This window comes from Rhinoraja longicauda, chromosome 11 (genome assembly GCF_053455715.1).
Source record: "Rhinoraja longicauda isolate Sanriku21f chromosome 11, sRhiLon1.1, whole genome shotgun sequence".
Lineage (NCBI taxonomy): Eukaryota > Metazoa > Chordata > Chondrichthyes > Rajiformes > Arhynchobatidae > Rhinoraja > Rhinoraja longicauda.
The window spans coordinates 54,197,740-54,224,268 of record NC_135963.1 but is presented as its reverse complement, the minus strand read 5'-3'; the positions used below and the strand labels follow the sequence as shown (position 1 = coordinate 54,224,268).

The window sequence follows — 26,529 nt, the reverse complement described above, 5'->3', positions numbered from 1 at the left end:
GCCTGACCTGCTGAGTTACTCCAGCATTGTGTGAATGAACCGAATTATCATCTGTCCATCCACTCCACAGATAGACCATAGAACAGGATAGAAGTCCGCATCCAACATGCTGCCAAGTTGAACTAATCTTCTCTGCCTGAACGTGATCCATATCCCGCCATTCCTTACTTAATTCATGTGGCAATCTAAAAGCCTCTTAAACACCACTATTATATCTGCCTCCACCCTCACCCTCGGCAGCACGTTTGAGGCACACACCACTCTCTGCACAAAATAAACCTGTCCAGTATACCTCCTTTAAACTTTGCCCCTTTCACCACCTCTGTTGCTTGCCATTTTCACTCTAGGGCAAAGGTTGTGACTACCATCTTCTAATTTTATCGACTTCTATCATATCTCCCCTCAACCTCCAACACTCCGAGAAAACAACCCAAGTTTGTCCAAACTCCTTCTAGCTGATACCCTTGTACTGCACACAACTTTCTGGTAAATTTCTCCTGCATCTTCTCCTCCACATCTCTCCTGTAACGTGGCAATCAGAATTGTATCCTCCAAATGCAGCCTCACGAAAGTCTTATGAAAATGCTGCCTGACCTGCTGAGTTCCTCTAACACTTTGTTTTCAACTCCAGCTTCCAGCATCTAGTTTCCTGTGTTGCATTAAGGAGTGAACCTTCACAAGCATGAAAAATATCCGAAGAAAGGTCCTAACCCGAAACATCACGTCCATGTTCTCAGGCACAGGGCAGAACGTACAAACTCCGCACAGACAGCACCCTTTGTCAGGATCGAACCCAGGACCCGGGACCGCTGCGCCACTGTGCCGCACAGATATGCTCTCCAAAGATGCTGCCGAAGCTGATGAGCTAGTCTATTTTGGTAAATTAGCATCTGCAGTTTCTGGCAATTCCAAGAAAAAAGTTTGTTTTAAAAGTTTAAAACGAGGATTGAATAGGTCTGTGTTCCCTCCTCTGTGCACATACGATTCATACAGCATCGCTCAATTCCATGGTTTACTGGCTGTGTTGGATCTGAATGTGATGGAATTAACATAACTAAAGTAGAATAAACAATTTGATTAAAAAAGAGCAGGCTCAAATAAAGACACCATTCAAATTTCTGGGCTGAAAGGACCGACAACTTTCAAAACAACTGGGTTGCAAATCAAAACTGCAGATTTCATTTTATGATGAGATTTTAAGTTATTCTTTCAGCGATGCGTACACAGTTAGGGAATAAAAATAGAACAAATTCCTATTTTCAGAAATCAATCCTTGGAAGTGTTTGTGCTTCTTGGAACAGAAGAGAACATTATCAAAACAATTAATAAATCTCTTGTGGGGGGTTTGCTGTCTATTACAACCTGGTTATAGATTCTGAAGGGCCCTGACCCAAAATGTCACCATCCATGTCCTTCAGAGATGCTGCCTGACCCGCTGAGTTACTCCAGCACTTTGTGCTTTTTTAAAATACAATAACCTATTTATGTGCTCGTGGCACTATTAACTTACTTGATTACTATTCCTGAAAATATTGAGCCACACAGCTGTTTAAAAATACATGAAGCGTGATTTCTATCACACTAATAGCAGCTCAACCTTCAGTATTCAGAATATAAATCCGGAATTAGTTGTGAGATCCGATGCAAACACTGGCTTTTTTTTTTAATAATATTTTTTTATTTAGCATTTATTACCTTGACATGCATCTAAATCAATTGCATTACTCAACACGAGACAAAAAAAGCGACTCTTAAAATCTGGGTCGCAAAATGTTGGCAGCACTTTGAAAAATTTGCATGGGGGAAACTTTGTTTTAAAAATCTCACTTGTATTAAACATGGTATGTAATGCATGCAAATAATGCAAATGAGGAACAATTAAAAGACTTGTACGAGATGTATAATTTCAAATACAAGTGTGCTTTGCACTTGTCAACAGCATTTGAGAAGACCACTGGTTGTCGAGCGGAGTTCACTTCTGAGAACAGAACTAACAGCAGCAAATGGTCAAAAGTTATTAGGAACAAGATTCACTTGGCCTCTTGAGCTTTCTTAGCGTTGCTTTTTTCTTTTGCCTGCATTGAGGAACAAACACATTATTCCATCATGCGAAACCAACAAGAAGCACCATTTTACTTTTCTGCGTCCCACCGTTTGATGTCCTTCTGTAACGGAGAAGAGAAAGTATACAGAACAAAGACAACGCCAGAAACTGCAGAGGCTGGAATCTGAAGCTAAACACAAAGTGCTGGATGAATTCAGTGGGTCAGGGAATGGACAGACATTTTGGACGGGACTTTTCTTAAAACTGACCATTCATCCCCAGTTGCTGCCTGACCAACTGAGTTTCTTCAGCACTTTGTTCAGTTCAGAGAAACAGTGCGGAAACAGGCCCTTTGGCCCACCGAGAACGCGCCGACCAGCAATGCCCGCACACTAACACCATCCTCCACACAAGGGACAATTTACAATTTTTACCAAAGCCAATTAACCTGCAAACCTGTACGTCTTTGGAATGCGGGAGGAAACCGGAGTGCCCGGAGAAAACCCACACAGGTCATGGGGAGAATGTACAAACTCCGTACAGACAGCATCCGTAGTCAGGATTGAGCTCGGGTCACTGGTGCTGTAAGGCAGCAACTCTACCGCTGCGCCAACAAAAATTGAAATTGTGTTTTGCTAAAACAAGACATCTCTCCCAATTACTTGCTGGTTTTCAATATCTCACTGTCTAAGACTGGAACTTATTATCCAAGCCATTATTGATATACATGGATAATTCCCATAATGGGGATTTCCTGTGCTGTAAAAAGTCGCACACATCCCTTTGAACATTTAATTATATTAATTAGTCAGTCAAGCTGCAGAGCATTTACACCACTTCAACTGCAACCTGCATTTAGGTTTGTTTGAATTTATTAAAAAGTTCAAGGTGGTCAACATATGTTTAATTGTCATATGTATGTATGAAAATGGAAGAATGAAATTCTTATTTGCATCAGCTTAAGTGGTCTGTAAACAGTACTCATAGATAATACAAACAAGAGAAAGTTCAATAGATTTCTAAAAATCCAATATTAATGTAAATCAAAAGTCCAAAGTTCTTAGTGCACCAAGACGTTGGAGGTTTAGTTGGTGTTTGTAGTGTTGGAAAGAGGCTGTTCCTGAACCTGGAGGTCAGTTTTAAGACTCTGGTACCTTCTTCCCGATGGTAGGAGTTTAATGAGAGCATGGTCAGGGAGGTGTGGGTCTTTGACGATGCTGGCTGCCTACTATAGATCCTTTCGATAGTGGGGAGGTCAGTACCCAGGTCAGTGTCCACCATTTTATGTAATCTCAAGGTTATACTATAATATATGCTTACTGTTACATACAACGAACATAGATGAAATGTAAATGAAAAACAAATTTGTATGGTATGGCTGTTACCTGGCTGAAAGATGATGTACATATTCCATGCCAAAATAAGCAAGTTTGATCTAAAAGGGATTGGTGCGGGCTACGTTACATTAAGGTTACCTGATTTTGTGCACAGCACCTTTCTTTAAGCTCGTCTAATCTGAGGTGTACACCTCAGAGACAGAAGTGTGCAGTTCCCATTCACCAAAATCTTTCTGCTTCAGTTCTAACTTTTCTCTCACTCTCTCTCTCCCCACCCAAAAATGAAGAGTGTACCCAAGAGCTAATAGAAACAAGGAACTGCAGATGTTGGTCAATACACAAGAGGATACAAGGTGGCAAGTCAGGCAGCACCACTGGAGAACATGAATAGGTGACGGCCGAGACCCTTCTTCAGACAGAATGTGTGGGGGGGGGGGGGGGGGGGGGGTAGAGAGAGAAAGCTGGAAGAGAGGAGAAGCAGACAAAGCCTGGCAGAGGGGGGGTTGATAGGCAGATAGTTGGACATGCACAATCGTGCGGTTTGGAGATTTACACTCTCTCCACCGCCAGTTGAATGGGGAACAAGTAAAGTCATAGAGCTGTACTGCACAGAAACAGCCCACCTTGTCAATGCCGACCAATTTGGCATCCTGGGCTGGTCTTATTTGCTTGCATTTGGCCCATGGCCCTCTGAACCCTTCCTATCCATGTATCTGTCCATTTGTCTTATTACAGTGGTTCTAGAGATTCCTCTGGCATAAATATTGCCTTGTTTTTTTATCTACTTGCTGAGAGGATAACGTGTTTTTTTTTTGTTTATATAACTTTCCCCAAACAACTTCTGAATCACATGTACGATATGTATTCCCTGAACAAGCTTTCTTCACTTCTCTATTAGAGACACATGCAACCTTCAATCGTTATTTACACTAGACTGATGGATTTACACTGCTTTGTCCACACAGCCAAGAAATAAGCATTATTTTCAGTGTCAAAGTCACTTGCCTTTTCTACTAGTGGTATTAACTGTTGGTGTTCTGCCAAAGTCTTTAACAATTCCATGATGAAGGGTAGGTAGTTATGTTTTCTTCTGACATTTTCAATCTGGAAAAAAAAAATGGAACACAAAATAAGAATTAGCACGTTTTACATTTAAAGCGTTGTAGAACCAGATTAAATATCATGCTATACGCAAGTATAGTCAACCCATACCCAAGTACAGCAGGCAGTGCAAAGAGAAAAATACCAGAGAGCAGAATATAGTTTTACAGCATTACACAATATAGTTGCAGAGGAAAGGTCCAGGGTCAACAATGAGGGAGCTTGGGAGATTTGGGACTACACCATGAGAGCATGGTCAGGGAGGTGTGGGCCTTTGATGATGCTGGTTACACGCTAACCATGGGTGGACTGACTACACGCTAACCATGGGTGGACTGACTACACGCTAACCAAGGGTGGACCATCCCTGACTGGATGAGGCTATATACATCTTGTATAGATCTAAAGCGCCACCATAACTACGCAGGAACAGCTTCTTCCCCTCCGTTATCAGGCTTCTGAACAGTCCTTCCAGAAGCTGTCCGATTCACCTGCACCTTGTTACGGACATTGCATTTTGTCAATGAAATTGATGCGCTGCAATGCTGAGAACTACAGTGCCCTCCATGTTTGGGACAAACACCCATCATTTATTTATTTGCCTCTGTACTCCACAATTTGAGATTTGTAATAGGAAAAGAAAAACACACGTGGTTAAAGTGCACATTGTCAGATGTTAATAAAGGGGATTTTTCTTCATTTTGGTTTCACCATGTAGAAATTACAGCAGTGTTTATACATAGTCCCCCCATTTTATAATGTTTCTGGACACAGCAATGTCATGTAAATGAAAGTAGCCTTGTTTAGTATTTTGTTGCATATCCTTTGTATGCAATGACTGCTTGGTTTGCAATTCATGGACATCACCAGTTGCCAGGTGTCTTCTCTGGTGATGCTCTGCCAGGCCTGTATTGCAGCCATTTTTAGCTTATGCTTGTTTTGGGGGCTAGTCCCCTTCAGTTTTCTCTTCAGCATATAAAAGGCATGCTCCATTGGGTTCAGATCAGGTGATTGACTTGGTCACTCAAGAGTGACCATTTTTTAGCTTTGAATAACTCCTTTGTTGCTTTAGCAGTATGTTTGGGATCATTGTCTTGCTGTAGAATGAACCTACGGCTAATGAGTTTTGAGGCATTTGTTTAAACTTGAGCAGATAGGAATTCATTATGCTACTACCATCAGAAGTGTATCATCAATGAACATAAGTGAGCCAGTACCTTCAGCAGCCATGCATGCCCAGGCCATAACACCCCCACCACCGTGTGGTATGCTTTGGATCTTGGGCAGTTCCTTCTCTCCTCCATATTTTGCTCTTGCCATCACTCTGATATAAGTTAATCTTCAGCTCATCTGTCCACAAGACCTTTTTCCAGAACTGTGGTTGCTCTTTTAAGTACTTCTTGGCAAACTGTAACCTGGCCATCCTATTTTTGCAGCTAACCAGTGGTTTGCATCTTGCAGTGTAGCCTCTGTATTTCTGTTCATTAAGTCTTCTGCAGACAATGGTCATTGACAAATCCACACCTGGCTCCTGAAGAGCGTTTCTGATCTGTCAGACAGGTATTTGGGTATTTTTCTTTATTATGGAGAGAATTCTTCTGTCATCAGCTGTGGAGGTCTTCCTTGGCCTGCCAGTCCCTTTGCGATTCATAAGCTCTTTCTTCCTAATGGTGTTCCGAACAGTTAATTTTGGTAAGCCTAGGATTTAGCTGATGTCTCTAACTGTTTTATTCTTGTTTTTCAATCTCATAATGGCTTCTTTGACTTTCATTGGCACAACTTTGGTCCTCATGTTGATAAACAGCAATAAAAGTTTCCAAAGGTGATGGAAAGACTGGAGGAAAGACTAGGTGCTGAGAGCTCTCTTATACCTGCATTAAGGAGGCAATTAAACACACCTGAGCAATTACAAACGCCTGTGAAGCCACGTATCCCAAACATTATGGTGCCCTGAAATGGGATAATGTATAAACACAGCTGTAATTTTTACATGGTGAAACCAAAATGTGTAAAAATGGCCTTTAATAAAATCTGACAATGCACTATAAACACATGTGATTTTTCTTCTATTACAAATCTCAAATTGTGGAGTGCAGAGGTAAATAAATGAATGATAGGTCTTTGTCCCAAACATTATAGAGGGCACTGTATATTCTGCACTCTATATCTTACCCGTTGCTCTACCTATTGTACTGGAGTTTGGCTTAATTGTATTTATGTATAGTGTTCTCTGTTCTGTTCGGATAGCATGCAAAACAAAGCTTTTCCCTGTACCTTGGTACCTGTGACAATAATACCTAAACCTAATGTTTCTACATATCTTTGCGGCTGCCAAAACACTTCACCATAACAATATTGGGAAAGGACTAGGATACCTGCAAAATGTTTTTGTAGCAGTCCACGCTCCTGAAGCAAAACTTCAGGATGCCAACAGCGTGATTTATATATACCCTATGTCAAAGAATAATCCGATTATAAAGTCATTTATAACTTGGGAGTGCAGGTGCATGATTCCCAAAGAGTTCATCTGCAAGTCAAATCGGTAGTAAGGAAGGCAAATGCAATGCTGGCATTTATTTCAAGAGGGCTCGAATACAAAAACAGGGATGTAATCCTGAGGCTCTGTAAGGCACTGGTCAGTCCACATTTGGAGTATTGTGAGCAATTTTGGGCCCCATATCTGAAGAGGGTCCAGAGGAGATTTACGAGAATGATCCCAGGAATGAGTGGGTTAACATATGATGAGCATTTAACAGCACTGGGCCTGTACTCGCTGAAGTTTAGAAGGATGAGGGGGGGGGCCTCATTGAAACATACCGAATAGTGAAAGGCTTGGATACGGTGGGCGTTGAGAGGATGTTTCCACTAGTGGGGGAGGTCATAGCCTCAGAATTAAAGGACATCTTTTAGGATGGAGATGGGGAGGAATTTCTTTAGTCAAAGGGTGGGATTCTTTGCCACAGAAGGCTGTGGAGCCCAGGTCAATGGACATTTTTAAGGCAGAGATAGATTCTTGATTAATACCGGTCGGTGTCAGTGGTTATGGGGAGAAGATAGGAGAATGGGGTTAGGAGGGAGAGATAGATCAGCCATGATTGAATGGCGGAGCAGGCCTCTTGGGCCGATGGCCTAATGGCTTCCCTTATGACATTACCATTGCTAATACTGGGGACGGTAAGCAGCCACCATTGGGAATGGCAGGTGTACCCACAAGAATGTCCCCCAGAAACAAAGTTGTCATTACTTTTTATAGATTTACTTTGTTTTCTTATAAACACAAGCTATAATTATTCACATTTTGATCAGCTTTACTGCATTAAACAGTTATCAGCTGTATTTGTTTCGATAAACGCACCTTGTACCGTTTCAATTTCTGATTTTCTTCTTCAATCAGCATCTGATATTTAGCTACTTCTGACTGAATAGAGTTGATGACACTGGTGCTCTGATCTGTATCCATGGGCTCCTCCTGCACAGAAAACAATAGATAGAACATTTTCAATATGCAATCTGCATAATGCTTCCATTTTAAATTCTTGTCGTTTCTTTCATGCACTATTTTCTAGGTATTCGGAAAAGTACAAACAAATTAAACAAGGGTAAATCCTGGAATCTGTGGAACAACGTTATAATCAACTTTCGTCTTATTAATTAAAAAATAATTGAAAAAATCTGAAATTCAAAATTATATTGAGACTGGCTGTGAACTTTATAGTCTTAATTCAGACTACTAAATAATCCAATTAAACTTGAAGCACTAAAATGATTTGGAATTGTCAGGCCGTGTGGAAATTGCATAGGAACTTTTGGAAACATTTTAAGATTAATTTTACACTCCAAAGTGCAATTTTTTAATATTCCTGATGCACTGCGTCAAGTGAAGCTTCCCTGTAGGATCACTGCATTAACTAAAATAATGTGTTGTAACGCAGAAAATTCAGAATATAATATTACATGACAGAACTTCAAGCCCTTAGGGATCCAAATCCAATTTGGCCAAGACACTACCGTGTGTAATTGTTCAAGAAACTTTCCAAACTTGCACCTCAACACAGTGGTGTGGTGATGGTGTTGCTGCCTTTCGGCACCAGAGACCCGGGTTCAATCCTGACAACAGGTGCTGTCTGTACGGAGTTTGTACATTCTCCCTGTGGCCATGTGGGTTTTCTCCGGGTGCCACGGTTACCTCACACATCCCAAAAATGTTCCATTGGGCACGCTAGATGCAGGAAACATGTTCCTGATGTTGGGGGAGTCCAGAACCAGGGGCCATAGTTTAAGACTAAGGGGTAGGCCATTTAGAACTGAGATGAGGAAAAACTTTTTCACCCAGGGAGTTGTGAATTTGTGGAATTCTCTGCCTCAGAAGACAGTGGAGGCCAATTCACTGGATGCATTCAAAAGAGAGTCAGATAGAGCTCTTGGGGCGTGCGGAATCAAGGGATATGGAGAGAAGGCAGGAACGGGGTACTGATTGTGGATGATCAGCCATGATCACATTGAATGGCTCGAAGGGCCAACTCCTGCACCTGTTTTCTATGTATCTATGACGTGCATGGTTGTAGGTTAAATAGCTTCTGTAAATTGTCCCTAGTTTGTAGGATAGAGCTAATGTATGGGCGGGCGATCAATGGTCAGTGCGGATTTGGGACGGTGTGCTGAAGGGCCTGTATCCAAGCTTTATCTCTATACTAAACTAAATCTCCATGTATTTCAGCACTCTTTCGCATAAGTTAGAGTGTTCGAAGCATGAACCTCAGGGAACCTCACAAATAGCTTTCCATCTCACCACCTTCACTACTGACTATAAACAGACGAGATTGTCTCAGGCAATAAGATGCCCCTAATTAACCATATGGCAGCAATATGCTATTAATAAGGAAAAAGACCCACACAATGTAAAGAACAAGAGCCTATCACGCTGTTTACATTGCCAGAGAGGCAACTCCCCTAAAATATGGTTGTGTTTGAAGATACAACATTATATATTGTCTTGCAAAGTTCTGGTGTAAAAGAAAAAAAGTGGATGAGCTGGATTTAATGTCGATCTGAATGCGGCAAGAGATTATATGGTGGATTTTAGAAACATGACTTTGCTATCATTGGCCTGAAGAGCTTAAAGCTGGAGACTAATCTCTGACCAATTTATACAACACCTGCATGGCTTTCGTCGTGTTATCAAAGGAGTTAAATTCCCAAATCATCCTGTGTTATATGAAAATCCATATCGCGAAACATAGTGAAATCCATATCGCGAAACATAGTGATTTCTTAACTTTCAAGGGGAATACATACATTCCTGAAATGGCCACGAAGCCCTCAAACCCCAAATGCCACAAGAAAAAGAAACTAGTTACCAACTGTAGAAAATTAGGAGAAAGATCAGACTCTAGTTAATCAGCACCTGGTAAAGATGCTGTAAGTTCAAACAAATTTGTGCTCATTTTAACAAGTGGAAGTGAGTCATTCAATTGCCATCATTGCCAGATGGAAGAGTGCAAGTGCATACGACAGATTATTTTCCATCGTTTTCAAAGAGTTGACTATTTAAGATTCTTTCCACTTGATCCACTCAAAATAACTTAAATATAAATAGTGTCTTACAGATGTTAATAGTGCTTTAAATATTAATCACGTTTTACAGATAGTTTAGTTACACAGCATGGAAACAAGCCCTTCAGCCCACCGAGGTCCACACCGACCATTGATCACTCGTTCGCACTAGTTATGTTCTCCCACTTTCCCCATTCACTCTCTACACACTAGGGGCAATCTACAGAGGCCAATTAACCGACAAACCCACGTGTGTTTGGGATGAGGGAGGAAAACCACCTGGTCACAGGAACGCGCATGGACAGTAAAAGAGGTCAGGATCAAACCCAGGTCTTGGGCATGGTGAGGTGGCAGCTCTACCATCTGCACCACTGTGCCACCCACCCTCGTCCCAGAAAGACACTGGTCTCCCAATGCACTTCCTATCTTTCAATGCAGCACACAAAATCTTTGTTATGTGTTAAATTAAATTAAAGCCCTTTGTCGCAGCCAGGACTTGTCAAATGCTTGCCAAATGGTTTTGAGCTATACTCAAACCTTAGATGTAGAGAAATTAAATATTAATTGAAAATATAGAAATAAATATTACTTTTGTAAGTAGCATTTATTTCTATAAGTCAGCATAATATTTCCATTTGAACTTAATTGAATAAATACATTGATAAACCATTTGGTTTGCTGCAGTTAGTACCGTTCCTGTATTCATTTCCTGCAAGGTATTCTTCCAAAGGACAAAGTGATTAAATCACAAGAGAAGGTAGGCACAAGAAAATGCTGGAGTAACTCAGCAGGTCAGGCAGCATCTCAGTAGAGAAGGAATGGGTGACGTTTCGGGCCGAGACCCTTCTTCAGACTGATGTCAGGGAGGGGCGGGACAACGGTAGAATGTAGTTGGAGACAGGAAGACAATGGGAGAGCTGGGAAGGGGAGAGCAAAGAGAGGGACAGAGGAACTATCTGAAGTTGGAGAAGTCAATGTTCATATCACTCGGGTGTAAACTGCCCAATATGAGATGCTGTTCCTCCAATTTGCGCTGGGCCTCACTCTGACAATGGAGGAGACCCAGGACAGAAAGGTCAGACTGGGAGTGGGAGGGAGAGTTGAAGTGCTGAGGCCACTGGGAGATCAGGTTGGTTAAGGCGGACTGAGCGAAGGAAATCACAAGAGAACACGAGGAACTAGACATGAATGAGCAGCAGACGCAATGATGATTTTATACCAGTAAATAATTCTCACCTCTGATAGCTGTCTCTGTAGATCTGTTATCTTTCTTTCATATATCATCTTCCTGTCCGACACAATCGCCATGAGGTTAAACCTGATCTCTCCCTCACTGTACCTGGAATCCAAAAAACTGTCAGGTTTGGACCAAAATACACACAGACAAGTTCCACAAACATTAATTAAATATCCCACACCTATTTAATTGAGGACAATCCAGAGAATATTTACATCTGAAAGGTCCCGACCCGAAACATCGCCTGACTATTCCCTCCACAGATCCTGCCCGACCCGTTGAAAGCGTCAATGTGCAGCCAGATCCAGTCCTCACTTACCTTGGCCAGGTCAAAGAGTTCCAGTGCCCTGGCTGCAGGAGTCAAATACAACCCTCCAACTGACACGGAAGTCCCGATGAGGTCGGGATCGGCCGCCTCACCCAGCCTAGGCACCACATTTCCAGGGGTACTTCCCGGGGAGGGGGGGGGGGGGGGGGGCGGATTTCAAGTATGCTGTTGTAATTTTATCCGGATTAAAGGGGACACCCCTTTTATTGGTGGACAATCGGTGGTGGACCTCAACATAGGAATAGGTATTGGCTCCTTATCATCTCTTCGGTCTGAGGCACAGAAGCACATTACTGATAAGATAAAATTACACTACAACCCTGACCAGCCAAGTATCCATTAAAGTTTCCCTTCTTGTTAATCCAACTGCGCTTCAAAATCAGCAGTGTCATTGCCTACACTTTTCTCGCATTTTATTTAGAACTGCTTCCACCCTGCAATATTTAACCGAATTACTAATTGACTTGTAGACATTTGCTGAGAATAATTGCCCTTAAACCAAGAAAATGAACAAACGTACTCTTAACTCGTATACTTACTTCTGTATTCTCTTCTCTATGACCGGTCGCACGGCACTGACCCAGTCATCTTGATTACATGTTCCTGGGAAAAGAACATCACAAATCGACACATATGAATAAAGGCATCTGGATGGCAATAGATTTTCCCACAAGTAATGCTCACAGTAAGGAGAACATATTGTTTTACAATACCACATGGTAGGACACATAAATTAATCATCTTAAAAGTACGAGTAATACAATCAATAACCTTCATGGTACTTCCTACTGAGCTTGTGAATCTTAACTGTGCGCAGGCTTCATAGAGAAACATCAAACATTCAATCGATCTACTGTCAAAATGAGAAATGACCTGTTCTATTTACAAAATGCTGGAGTAACTTAGCAGGTCAGGCAGCATCTCAGGAGAGAAGGAATGGGTGACGTTTCGGGTCGAGACCTTTCTTCTGAGATGCTGCCTGACCTGCTGAGTTACTCCAGCATTTTGTGAATAAATACCTTCGATTTGTACCAGCATCTGCAGTTATTTTCTTATAGGTTCTATTTACACTCATCTCAACATATGAGAGAGGTGTTACATTTCCGGAGGGATGCGGGGGGAAGTACCTGGGGATGGGGTGGTTTGGGCGGGAAGGGATAAGTGAACCAAAGAGTTGCAGAGGGAGCGGTCTCTGCGGAAGGCGGAAAGGGGTGGAGATGGGAAGATGTAATTGGTGGTGGGAAGCCGTTGGAGGCTGCGGAAAGCAAGAGAATGCTGCTTTTGTTGCGGAGACTGGTGAGGTGAAAGGTGAGGACCGGGGAACTCTACCCTTTTCCCGTCTGGGGGAAGGGGGATCAAGAGCAGAACTACGGGATACAAAGGAGACGCGGGCGGGGAATCCATATATGATGGATGGTGGAAACCAATTTTACTAAAGAATGGACAGAATGGAAAGGCTCATCTTGGGAACAGTCGCAGTGGAGATGGATAAATTGAGATTAGAGAAACTCTTTGCAAGAAGTGGGGTTGCAGGAAGTGTAGTCCAGATAATTGTGGGAGATGGTTGGTTTGTAGTAGATGTCAGTCGACCGTCTAACCTGTGTGATGGAGGCAGAACGATCAAGAAAAGGGAGAGAGATGTCAGAGATAGTCCAAGAATTTAAGGCAGGGTGGGTTAGTGGGAAACTTAAAGAAATGAACGGATTTTGCAAGGGTGAGGCTGTTCCAATGCAATAGACAATAGGTGCAGGAGGAGGCCATTCGGCCCTTCGAGCCAGCACCGCCATTCAATGTGATCATGGCTGATCATTCTCAATCAGTACCCCGTTCCTACCTTCTCCCCATACCCCCTGACTCCGCTATCCTTAAGAGCTCTATCAAGCTCTCTCTTGAATGCATTCAGAGAATTGGCCTCCACTGCCCTCTGAGGCAGAGAATTCCACAGATTTACAACTCTCTGACTGAAAAAGATTTTCCTCATCTCCGTTCTAAATGGCCTACCCCTTATTCTGAACTCTCCCAACATTGGGAACATGTTTCCTGCCTCTAACGTGTCCAACCCCTTAATAATCTTATATGTTTCGATAAGATCGATGCAGTCATCGATGTAGCGGAGAAAGAATGGGGAATGGTGCCAGCGTACAATTGGGACAAAGACTATTTAACATAGCTAATAAAAAGGCAGGCATAGCAGGGACCCATGCAAGTGCCCATGGCTACAGCTGTAACTTGAAGGAAGTGAGAAGAGTCAAAAGAGAAGTTGTTTAGGGTGACGACAGGTTCCACCTGGTGGAGGAGAGTGTTAGTAGAGGGAAATTGATTGGGTCTCTGTTCAAGAATTTCTAAACCTAAACCTCTCCCATCCATGTACTTGTCCAAGTTGGGCACAGCGCCACGGCTGTAGACACTAGAAATACAACGCGGAAACAGGCCCTTTGGCCCACCAAGTCCGCACCGATCAGTGCTCACACCGCACACTAGCACTATTCTACACACTAGGCCAGTGCTCACTCCGTACACTAGCACTATGCTACACACTAGGCCAGTGCTCACTCCGTACACTAGCACTATGCTACACACTAGGCCAGTGCTCACTCCGTACACTAGCACTATGCTACACACTAGGCCAGTGCTCACTCCGTACACTAGCACTATGCTACACACTAGGCCAGTGCTCACTCCGTACACTAGCACTAATTCTACACACTAGGCCAGTGCTCACTCCGTACACTAGCACTATGCTACACACTAGGCTAGTGCTCACTCCGTACACCAGCACTATTCTACACACTAGGCCAGTGCTCACTCCGTACACTAGCACTTTGCTACACACTAGGCTAGTGCTCACCCCGTACACTAGCACTATGCTACACACTAGGCCAGTGCTCACTCCGTACACTAGCACTATGCTACACACTAGGCCAGTGCTCACTCCGTACACTAGCACTAATTCTACACACTAGGCCAGTGCTCACTCCGTACACTAGCACTAATTCTACACACTAGGCCAGTGCTCACTCCGTACACTAGCACTATGCTACACACTAGGCCAGTGCTCACTCCGTACACTAGCACTAATTCTACACACTAGGCCAGTGCTCACTCCGTACACTAGCACTATGCTACACACTAGGCCAGTGCTCACTCCGTACACTAGCACTAATTCTACACACTAGGCCAGTGCTCACTCCGTACACTAGCACTATGCTACACACTAGGCTAGTGCTCACTCCGTACACCAGCACTATTCTACACACTAGGCCAGTGCTCACTCCGTACACTAGCACTATGCTACACACTAGGCCAGTGCTCACCCCGTACACTAGCACTATGCTACACACTAGGCCAGTGCTCACTCCGTACACTAGCACTATGCTACACACTAGGCCAGTGATCACCCCATACACTAGCACTAATTCTACACACCAGGGACAATTTACAATTTTACCAAAGCCAATTAATTTACAAACCTGCACGTCTTTGGAGTGTGGAAGGACACCAGAGCACCCGGAGAAAACCCACACGGTCACAAACTCTGTTCAGATAGCACCCGTAGTCAGGATCAGAACCGGGATCTCTGCTCTACCGCTGTGCCACCCCTCCGTCCGAACAATGAAAGCATCCTTACCCAAGTCGATTGGTCCTTCTCTTAATCCATCCAGTTCGTACAACCTTCCATGGACGGGAAAGTAACTGACAAAATGAAATGCATCTTCCTCCTTTCCTGCAGTCTTGGCATCAAACTCAAACATTTGCTGCCTGGGAAGGAAGTTGCCAGAATGGGATTAGAAGAACTTTGGAAAAAGCTGGTGAAATAAAACAAGTGATGTAGAGAGACTGATTACCTGGCAAAACCGTTGTGAACTTGCCGAATAACGTCAGAGTTGCTCAGTGCCAAGCCTTTCATCTGTTTTACAAGAGCAAAATTAATGAGTCCAAGGACTGCTTTAGTTTCTCCTAACAAAGTTAAAACAAGGGCTATTGTAAATATTCACCATCCTCCACTCCACCCATGTCACTTGCTTGAAATATTCTGGATTGCAAATAAGCACACAATGGTGTTTCCAACAGAATAAAGCACAAAAATGTATTTATGAATTACATACAAATGAACCCCCACATCACCTGCGTCCACCCAGCACTTGCCAGGTTTTGCCCCACCCCCACCTTTGTCCAGTTTTCTCCCCAGTACTCCACCAGTTTGAAGAGTACCGACCCAAAATGTCAGTCCATTCACTCCACAGATGCTGCCTGGCCGGCTGAGTTCCTCCAGTACTTTATGTTTTGCTCAAGATTCCAGCATCTGCACTCTTTTGAATCCATTACTATTTTCTGTTTCTTTAATAAATCTATTTCTCACTTTTTCATTTTAGTAGCATTCTCACACTTTCTAGATCCAAGAACCCCCAAGAATTTCCTAGCTAAACAAGACATCTTTGCCTGCCTGCCAGGGCACACATACATATCAGCCTCAGTGACTGGCCTGTTCACGAGTTCTAGGAGCAGGATAAGGTCATTGAGCCCATCAGGTCCACTCATCAGTCTGAAGAGTCTCGACCCGAAACGTCACCCATTCCTTCTATCCAGAGATGCTGCCTGTTCCGCTGTTACTCCAGCATTTAGGGTCTATCTTCAGTTTAAACCAACATCTGCTGGTTTAAGAAGTAGGCAGAGTAGACCCTACACAAGTCTACTCCGCCATTCAATCATGGCTGATCTGTCTACCCTAGCGTTTGAGGCCCTCTGAGGGGGCGCTGTGAACTTAGCGTTTGAGGCCCTCTGAGGGGGCGCTGTGAACTGTTTATGTATGTGCTGTTATGTTTGTGTGCCATTGAATGTTCGTTTCTTAGTACCTGAACTGATGTACAGCACTTTGGTCAGCATGGGTTGTTTTTAAATGTGCTATACAAATAGAATTGACTTTACTTGACTGTCAACCCCATTCCCCTGCCTTCTCCCCATAACCCAACACACTGACTAATCAAGAATCGGTCAATATCTGCCTTAAAATTATCCATTGACTTGGTCTCCACAGCCGTCTGTGACAATGAATTCCAGATTCACCACCCTCATAAATTAACTTATCAATTTCCTCCCACCATCACAACCAAAATAAAGAGCTTGCTGGGAACGTTGACAGTGCAACTAGAATTACCCTATTAATCAACATGTGACTTCCTAAGATCAGTGAGGACACTTGGACACGGTGCTGGAGTAACTCAGCATGTCAGGTAGCATCTCTGGAGAACATGGTTAGGCGACGTTTCAGGTCTTCAGACTGATTGTAGTGGGAGAAAGCTGGCATGTGATAGGTGGATAATGGCAAGAAGAGTTCAACAGAAGCTTGGAGATGACTATCATAGATGATACAGGTAGTGGATGGTTAGTTTGAGAGTTATTTAATAAGCATCTATATAACTACTTCAATCGCAAAAGCATAGAAGGCTGCAGATAGCCACTTAATGTAGAAACGAAGAACTGCAGATGCTGGTTATTAACAAAGATAGACACAAAGTGCTGGAATAACTCAGTGGGTCAGGCAGCATCTCTGGAGAAAAAGGATAGGTGATGTTTTGGGTCAGGACCCTACTTCAGTCAGGACCCTACTTCAGGCGAAACATCACCTATCCTTTTTCTCCAGAAATGCTGCCAGATCCGTAGAGTTACTCCAGCATTCTGTGTCTATCTTTAGCCACTTAATGGAGTTTTACTGTAAATGAAAACTGTGTATTGTACCAACTGCATTCCAATTACAGCTGTAAAGAATTCTACACGTAAAGAAAGTAGAACCATTTGGAGATACTTACCGCGGCATCAAAGCTTTGTGAGAATTCTTTAAATTCCCCGAGAGTGTCCCCGAGCTCTATATCTGGGTGAACACAGTTCAACAAAACGCTGATAATTGCTTGAGTTGCACAGGCATTATTGATAACCTTGAGGGGGAATAAAACAAAACAGAAATCAAACAGAGAGAAGATAGACACAAAATGCTGGAGTAACTTAGTGGGTTAGGCAGCATCTCATAAAAGAATAAGCAACTTTTCAGGTCGAGATCCTTCTTCAGACTACTCAAACAGTGAGAAGATACCTTTGCATCAAAATAAATCATCGATAAAATACAAAATCAGGAATATAATGCTCAGGCTCTATAAGGCGCTGGTCAGACCACGTTTGGAGCATTGTGAGCAATTTTGGGCCCCATATATGAAGAAGGGTGTGCTGGCCATGGAGAGGGTCCAGAGGAGGTTTACGAAAATGATCCCAGGAATGAGTGGGTTAACATATGATGAGCGTTTGATGGCACTGGGCCATTACTCACTGGAGTTTAGATGGATGAAGGGGGACCTCATTGAAATTTACCAAAGAGTGAAAGGCCTGGATAGAGTGGCTGTGGAAAGGATGTTTCCACTGGTGGGAGAGTTTAGGACCAGAGGTCACAGCCTCAGAATCAAAGGAAGTTTCTTTAGGATGGAGATGAGGAGGAATTTCTTTGGTCAGAGGTTAGTGAATCTGTGGAATTCTTCGCCACATAAGGCTGTGGAGGCCATCAAAGGATATTTTTAAGGCAGAGATAGCAATCTATCTCTGCCTTAAAAATATCCATTGACGGCCTCCACAGCCTTATGTGGCGAAGAATTCCACAGATTCACTAACCTCTGACCAAAGAAATTCCTCCTCTGGATTAGTATGGGTATCAGGGGTTATGGGTAGAAGGCAGGAGAATGAAAAAGATAGATTAGCCACGATTTAATGGTGGAGTAGACGATGGGCCGAATGGCCTAATCCGGCTCTGATCACTTATGAATGTTGTATCCGTATAGACATGGTTTGTTTCCTTGAATTAGGAAGAGAAAACACATTTATCTGGTGACTTACTCCGTTTTAATCCATGGGAATGTATTTACAGCACAGAAACAGGTCATTCAACCCAGGTACAAATTAATTTATTCTCCAAATGTCTCATCCTATTTTCTTCATCTAATCTCTTTAATATATCCAGAAAACGCTGGAAAAGTTAACAGATCAGACAGCATCTGTGGAAAGGGAATCAGAGTTAACAATATCGGTCAGAGGCTCGTTGTCAGCGACTTGTTTTGCTGATGAAAGATGTTAAACTCTGTCTCTTTCCATAAACGCAGCCTGACCTGCTGATTATTTCCAATATTTTATTGTTACTTGCTCAAAATATAGGTAGCAGTGCCCCTTTCCAGGGTCTCTCCGTGAACGCTTACTGTTCACAATGGTAATCTGCCAGAATGTGCCACATTATCAGAGTGTTACTGTACGCTTTTCTAAATTAGGATTAATTCTCTTCGTCCACCTGTTTGGCAAAGAAGATTTTCTCCAGTCTCGAATCCTGAACAATGGATCCTGCTGGTTCTTCTCCTGGCTGCCACTTGAATAGGAAGATTAGGCCATGAACTGGTCTGAAAAGAAAGAAGACTATTATGGGAAAACTACATCCAACATGGCATGACAGACACAAACACACTCAACTATTCTGTGTAGGAAAGGACTACAGACGTTGGTTTACATCAAAGATAGGCAAAATGCTGGGGTAACTCAGCGGGTTAGGTAGCAACTCTTGGCAAAAGGAATAGGTGACGTTTCTGGTCAAGACCCTTCTTCAGATCCAAAACGCCTCCTACTCCTTTCCCCCAAAGATGTTGCCTGACCGACGGAACTATTTTGCCGTTAAGCAATTTTATCATTTTCATGACTGCCACACAAACTTTTCGCTTCACAGAACAACCTGGTTCACTGATGTTGTGTAGGACACAATAGGAAATCATCCAGGCCAATGTGCCTGTAATGGATCTTTAAATAGTCTGCTCAATCAATACCAATCACTAAAATCTTTGCTCCATCATCCCAGTGTATTTTTCCTTTTGATGTTCAGTACTTTCTCTTTCAAAGTAATCTTTTCACAACTGCACATAGGGGATTCCTGATAAGCAACCTTACTAATCACGCCACCTCCATCCATCTCCAAAGCACACACACAAACTACAAATAGCAAGGGTCCCAGCACCAATCCTTGTGGAGTAACACTGGTGTTTGTGCTGAACACGATGCCTAGTTGAACTGATCCTATCTGTCTGCATATGATCTATATCCCTCCATCCCTAGCACTTCCATGTGCCTATCCAAAAGGCTCTTAAACACCACTATTGTAACTGCCTCCACCACCACTCCTGGCAATGTGTTCCAGGCCCTCACCATCCTCTGTATCAACAATACTTACTCTTCACATCTGCATTAAACTTTCCCACTCTCACCTTACTTATATCTATGCCTGCTAGTGTTGGACATATCCATACTGGGGAAATAAGGCTTTCCCTGTCTATTCCTCTCATAGCTTAACTTAAATTTTATTTGACTGGTCATGTTTGTGGTTCTCCAATTATCAAGTGGCAATCCTCTTGCATAGTGGGATAAATTAAGGTTTGCCTCAGTATTATAATCCTCATGAATGCATGAACGGATTAGTTCCAGGCGTGAAGCCATAGAGAACTGCTGATGCTGGAATCTTGAGTAAAACACACAAAGTGCTGGAGGAACTCAACAGATGAAAGTGGGAAAGGGCAGGCGATGTTTTGCGTCATAACTTTTCTTCAGACTGACGGAATGGGGGTGAGGAACCTGGAAAATGGAGATGGGAGTGCGGCAAAGCCAGGCAAGCAATAGGTGAATGCAGGTGAGGATACAATGTCTCCTTTGACCTGTTTCTGGTGAAGATATTCTCACAGTGTGCAGAAAGATCCAGGATTTAAACCGATTGCCGAACTATGAAGGAGCAACAATACGTGACTAGGGACGGTATCAGTATCCAGTATTGTTCGTTTAAATGTTGCTTTAGTAACTGCCTCTTTTGGCAGCTTGTTCCATATACCCATCACCCTCTGTGTGGAAAAAGTTGTCTTTCAGGTTTCTATTAAATATTTCCCTTCTCACCTTAAACCTATGTCCCATTTAGACATATGTCCATTTGGACAGGTACAAAGATAGGATTGGTTTAGGGGGTTATGGGCCAAGCAAGGGGAGGTGGGACTAGTATAGATGGGGTATCTTGGTCGGTGTGGGCACGTTGGGCAGAAGGGCCTGTTTCCACACTTTATGACTGTGACTCTACTCATATCCCATAAATGAGAAGGTAAATTACAACCTGGTTCACTGATGTTGTGTAGGACACAATAGGAAATCATCCAGGCCAATGTGCCTGTAATGTATCTTTAAATAGTCTGCTCAATCAATACCAATCACCAAAGTCTTTGCTCCATCAGCCCAGTGTATTTTTCCTTTTGATGTACAGTACTTACTCTTTCAAAGTAATCTTTTCACAACCGCAGACTGGGCATTCCTGATCATAACATTAACTTCGGTGAAGAAAATAGTTCAAATTCTTTTATCGCTCACCTTAAATAGATGTTCCTACTTTGCTCAATTTGTATAAAAATCTCCATCATTATTTCATCAAAACCCTTCACAATTTTGTGTATGTCTTTCAAATGCCCCTATAACCATTGTTACTTGAGGGGAGACACCTCCACCATCCCCGATCTTTCCTCGCACTAAAGTCTGTCAACACACTTGTAAGTAGGTTCACTAGGTTACTTCCCGGAATGGCGGGACTGTCGTATGTTGAAAGACTGATGAGGCTTGTATATGCTGGAATTTAGAAGGATGAGAGGGATAATTTTATTGAAACATAAGATTATTAAGGGATTGGACACGTTAGAGGCAGGAAACATGTTCCCAATGGTGGGGGAGTCCAGAACCAGGGGCCACAGTTTAAGAATAAGGGGTAGGCCATTTAGAACGGAGATGAGGAAAAACTTTTTCAGTCAGAGTTGTGAATCTGTGGAATTCTCTGCCTCAGAAGGCAGTGGAATCCAATTCTCTGGATGCGTTCAAGAGAGCGCTAGATAGAGCTCTTAAAGATAGCGGAGTCAGGGGGTATGGGGAGAAGGCAGGAACCAGGTACTGATTGTGAATGATCAGCCATGATCACATTGAATGGCTCGAAGGGCCGAATGCCCTACTCCTGCACCTATTATCTATTAAATCACCTCTACCACCTCTTTGAAAACTTGGTTTCCAAAATTTTAGACATCAATTACTTACTTAATGCTTACTTAGCAAGAGTGCATTTTTGTTGGAGAACAAACCGTGCTGGTACACACAATTAATAAACGGCGGTGTCACGTGCCGGAAAACAAAATATGTTTAACCATTAGGTAGACACAAAATGCTGGAGTAACTCAGCGGGTCAGGCAGCATCTCTGGAGAGAAGGAATGGGTGACATTTCGGGTCAAGACCCTTCTTCAGAGTCTGAAACGACCCTAAATGTCACCCATTCCTTCTCTCCAAAGATGCTGCCTGACCCACTGAGTTACTCCAGCATTTTGTGTCTACCTTCGACACAGCATCTGCAGTTAAACCAGCATCTGCAGTTTTTTTCCTATGTTTATCTATTAACTTTTTAGAGGTGCCAGTACACCATTTAGTCATAAAGATGCACTACTTAGCATCCCATTAAAGTACAGAGCATCTATTTGGACACGGTCTTCATTTAAGAAGGCAATTGTTCTTTTCCCCCAATTTGTCCTGTCAACTTTGATAATTTCTGAACAAAAGCCCTGTGGTATTGTTGCTCCTGCACCCTTACGAAATAAAACAGCTAATTTTTCCTTCATATCATATCATATCATATATATACAGTGCGGAAACAGGCCTTTTCGGCCCACCAAGTCCGCGCCGCCCAGCGAACATTAACACTATCCTACACCCACTAGGGACAATTTTTACATTTACCCAGTCAATTAACCTACATACCTGTACGTCTTTGGAGTGTGGGAGGAAACCGAAGATCTCGGAGAAAACCCACGCAGGTCACGGGGAGAACGTACAAACTCCGTACAGACGGCGCCCGTAGTCAGGATCGAACCTGAGTCTCCGGCGCTGTATTCGCTGTAAGGCAGCAACTCTACCGCTGCGCCACCGTGCCCCTAGTGTGTAGGATAGTGCTAGTGTACGGGGTGATCGCTGGTCGACGATGACTCGGCGGGCCGAAGGGGCCCGTTTCCTCGCTGCATCTCAAAACTAAACACGCAATTTGCCGTGTCTCCGTCCACATGACAATAAATAACTACGGGAACAATGAGCGGCTGTTGCGTCTGAGCCTGATGTCAGTCCACGAAGATCTCGGAGAAAACCCACGCAGGTCACAGGGAGAACGTACAAACTCCTTACAGTGCAGCACCCGTAGTCAGGATCGAACCTGAGTCTCCGGCGCTGCATTCGCTGTAAAGCAGCAACTCTACCGCTGCGCTACCGTGCATATATAATTTCACACTTCCAGGAAAGTAGCATCTGTGTAGCTTTCTCAGTATGCCATATTGTTTCTCTAATCCATTACTAACCTCCTCAATGGTTAGCATACCCTCAAAGAACCAGACTGGTACTGCTTCTATGTCAAGCAAAAACGAAAGTTGAACCCCAAATGCACTTTTTATACAGTAGCAATTTTAAATTTTACTCTGATCTGGTAACTTACTTTAACTTGTCAAAGTTTTCTGGTTCTAGACTCCATATTTCTTCCACCTGAACACCTTTGCATCCTGAAATATATAAAGATTATTAAACCAACTTTTAACAATACATTACTTATTTTGTTACACAAAACTTTAAAAGGTCTACAGAACAGTCGTTGCATTGCAAAACATTGAGGGAAATGGAGGCATTTTTATAGAATACAAATACCACAGTCCTTGATCAAAGGCGATGGTTTTAAGATCAAGTTCAAGTTTGTTATCATATGTTATGTTCGAGTGTGGCGAGGTACAGGTACAAAGAAAAATCAGACACAAAATTATGCATAAATTACACCTAAAATTCTAAAAAGGAAGACTGCAAAAATACAAGACATTAGTGCAAAATTATAACTTTAAAAAAACTGCATGGTGGTGTAAGAGGTAGTCCATAGCGTTCTGTTGTCGAGGTTGAGTTAGGGTTGTGTAGGTGGGTTAAAAAACCTGAAGTAGCTGTTCCTGAACCTGGCGGTGTGGGACTTCAGGCTTCTGTACTCCCTGCCCAAGGGTGGAGGAGGTGGCTTGGCCCAGATGGTGCGGATCCTCGATGATAAAGGCCGTCTTCTTGAGGCAGCGTCTCACATAGATGCTTTCGCTGGAAGGGCAGTGCCTGCGATGGACCATCCCTGCAGCCTCAGCCTAGGTATTGGAATTACCATACTAGGACATGATGCAACCAGTCAGGATGCTTTCTACAGTATATCTGTAAAGGTTTGTTGGAATTTTCAGAAACGTACCGAAGCTCTTCATAACTCTAAGAAAGACGCACTGCTATGCCTCCTTCGGAACCAACCACCAATCTTCTAGGGTTCCTTGCATTTATCATCAAACTAACTGGAACACTATCTTTTCTGGCCTTGAATTCCATAAGCAAGATCAATAAAGTTGTTTGGCACAAATGATAGAATCACAGGTCCTTAAACATGAGGTGATGACACAATAGACAGTGGCACCTGGAGCAAACAAAAACAAAAAAAACTGCTGGCAGAACTCAGGAGGAATTTGGTGGCCAGGCAGTATCTGTGGAGTTTTCTCAGTGCTGGAGGAACTTGGTGGCCAGGCAGCATCTGTGGAGTTTTCTCCACTCATCGATTCCCAGAAATAGGGAATTAGATATTACATTTAAGCAATATATGTTTGGAGATTTTCTTCAGACTGGAAAAGGCTCCAAACCCAAAACCTTGCTGTCTGTTCCCTTGCACAGATGCTGCCTGATCCATAGTTCTTCCAGCAGTTTACTTTTTGCTCAATATACCAGCATCTGCATTATCCTGTAATTAACCGTTCTGCTCATTTAAGAGTTAATAGTATTTAAATGCCATATGTTCTGACAATGGAACAATTAAAGTCTTATTTGCAGCAGCACCCGTGTGTGCAATACAATACACACAGATAATATTTAATAAAAATGCAAAATGAATAACCACAATGCTTTCCCGTGGTTTTTAAGAGCTTCGGTATGCTCCTGAACATTCCATCAGATCTTTACAGATGTACCGTAGACAGCATCCTGACTGGTTGCATGCACAAGACTTTGGTGAAGCTGCATTAAGTTCATTGTGTTCAGTTTTGATCACCCTGCTATAGGAAAGATGTCGCTAAGTTGGAAAGAGTGCAAAGAAGAATTACAAAGATGTTGCCAGGGCTTGAGGGCATCAGCAACAAGGGTGAGGCTGTCGGGCAAGCTAGGAATGTATTCCTTGCCGTGCAATTTCAATACTCAGGAATGCAAGAGGCTGCAGAGACATGGTCCAGACCATCACAGGCAAAGTCCTCTCCACCATCGAAAGCATCAACATGAGGCCCTATCTCAAGAAGGCAGCACCTACACCAAGGATCCCCATCATCCGAGCAATGCCCTTTCCTGTACCCTTGCCTTGGGCAGGAGGTACAGAATTGATCATCCAATAACCCCAAAACCCTTCCTCCCTCCCTTTCCCAGCATCGCACTCTCTCCAGTCCACTTCCTTAACCTCCCCCACCCCACTTTCTCCCCCAGCCAACCTCCCCCTCACCCACCCCTCCCTTTCAACTCCTCCCCAATCCCCTTCTCCAACACTTTCGTTGACCCACTTCACCCCTAACCTTCCAGCCCTTCCCTAATCCCCTTCCCCACCCCCTGAACTCTCCACCCACCTTCCACCACTACCCCACCCCCCACATTACTGTCCCCCACTCCATCCACCCCCAATCTACCATGCCTTTCCCTCACCCCCCTAAACCACTCCTTCCCCCCACCCACCCTTTCCACCACCATGCCTCCACTCCCCCCCTCTCCACCCCCTGATCTACCATGTCTTTCACCCACCCCCTCCACCACTCCCCCCCCTTCACCCACCCACTCCACCACTATGCCGCCACTATCCCTCCACTCACCCCCAATCTACCATGCCTTTCCCCATCCCCCCTCCCACTCCACCACCACTATGCCTCCACCACTATCCCCCCCCCCCCCCCCCCCGATCTACCATGCCTTCCCCCACCCCACACAACTCCACCACTATGCCCCCTCTCCACCTCCCCCCCCTGGTCTACCGTGCCTCCCCCCCCCCCTGCACCACCCCCCCCCCCCACCCACTCCACCACCACTATGCCTTCCCCCACCCCCCTGCACCGCTCACTCCCCCCCCACCCACTCCACCACCACTATGCCTTCCCCCACCCCCCTGCACCGCTCACTCCCCCCCCACCCACTCCACCACCACTATGCCTTCCCCCACCCCCCTGCACCGCTCACTCCCCCCCCCCCCCCCCCCTGCACCGCTCACTCCCCCCCCCCCCCCCCCCCCTGCACCGCTCACTGCCCCCCCCCCCCCCGTACCGAAGCCCTTGATCAGCTCGGTGAAGACGCCGGGGTCGCTCTCCATCAGGCACCACTCGCCCGCGCTGCCTGCCATTCCCGCAGCGCCGCCGCGCGCCCGTGCCGTGCGCTTCCCTGCGCCGCCGCCGCCGGGCCTGTGGCGCGGTGAGTGAGTGATGGGGGGGGGGGGAGGGGGCTGCGCGTGTCCGGGGCCGCGGTGAGGGAGCGGGAGAGCGCGGGCCGACGGTGACGGAGCCGCCGACGCTCCGACCGCCCGGCGATGGCACGGCCTCTTCCCGGCACGCCCCGCGGCGAGGCCAGGCAGCCCGCGCATGCGCGCCGCGTTGCCTTGGCAACGGGCGGCTGGCGGGAAACTGGGGCCAATCCAGATGTGTGCACCGGGTCTGGGGCTCCAGATGTGGGCCAAGTCACTCCAGATGTGTGCACTAGGTCTGGGGCTCCAGATGTGGGCCAGCTCACTCCAGATGTGTGCAGCAGGTCTGGGGCTCCAGGTGTGGGCCAGGCCGCTCCAGATGT

At 44.4% G+C, this 26,529-nt stretch overlaps 1 protein-coding gene across 3 annotated transcripts; it reads right to left on the bottom strand.

The window, feature by feature from the left end:
* Positions 1-1,686: 1,686 nt before the first annotated feature.
* Positions 1,687-26,298, bottom strand: uchl5 (ubiquitin carboxyl-terminal hydrolase L5). 3 transcript variants are annotated; one of them, XM_078407754.1, is made up of 11 exons: positions 26,014-26,298; positions 23,159-23,222; positions 18,922-19,027; positions 17,408-17,533; positions 15,446-15,507; positions 15,229-15,359; positions 12,140-12,203; positions 11,272-11,374; positions 7,838-7,951; positions 4,387-4,485; positions 1,687-2,075 (listed from the first exon to the last, which is right to left on the bottom strand). In XM_078407754.1, the coding sequence occupies exons 1-11, from the start codon at positions 26,087-26,089 to the stop codon at positions 2,031-2,033; spliced, it is 990 nt and encodes a 329-aa protein (XP_078263880.1). In that variant the 5' UTR covers positions 26,090-26,298; the 3' UTR covers positions 1,687-2,030. The 3 variants fall into 3 exon arrangements, with proteins under 3 accessions (XP_078263880.1, XP_078263882.1, XP_078263881.1); XM_078407755.1 differs by having other exon boundaries at positions 2,031-2,165; XM_078407756.1 differs by lacking the exons at positions 18,922-19,027; positions 23,159-23,222; positions 26,014-26,298 and having other exon boundaries at positions 15,446-15,557; positions 17,408-17,529.
* Between the last annotated feature and the right edge of the window lie 231 nt (positions 26,299-26,529).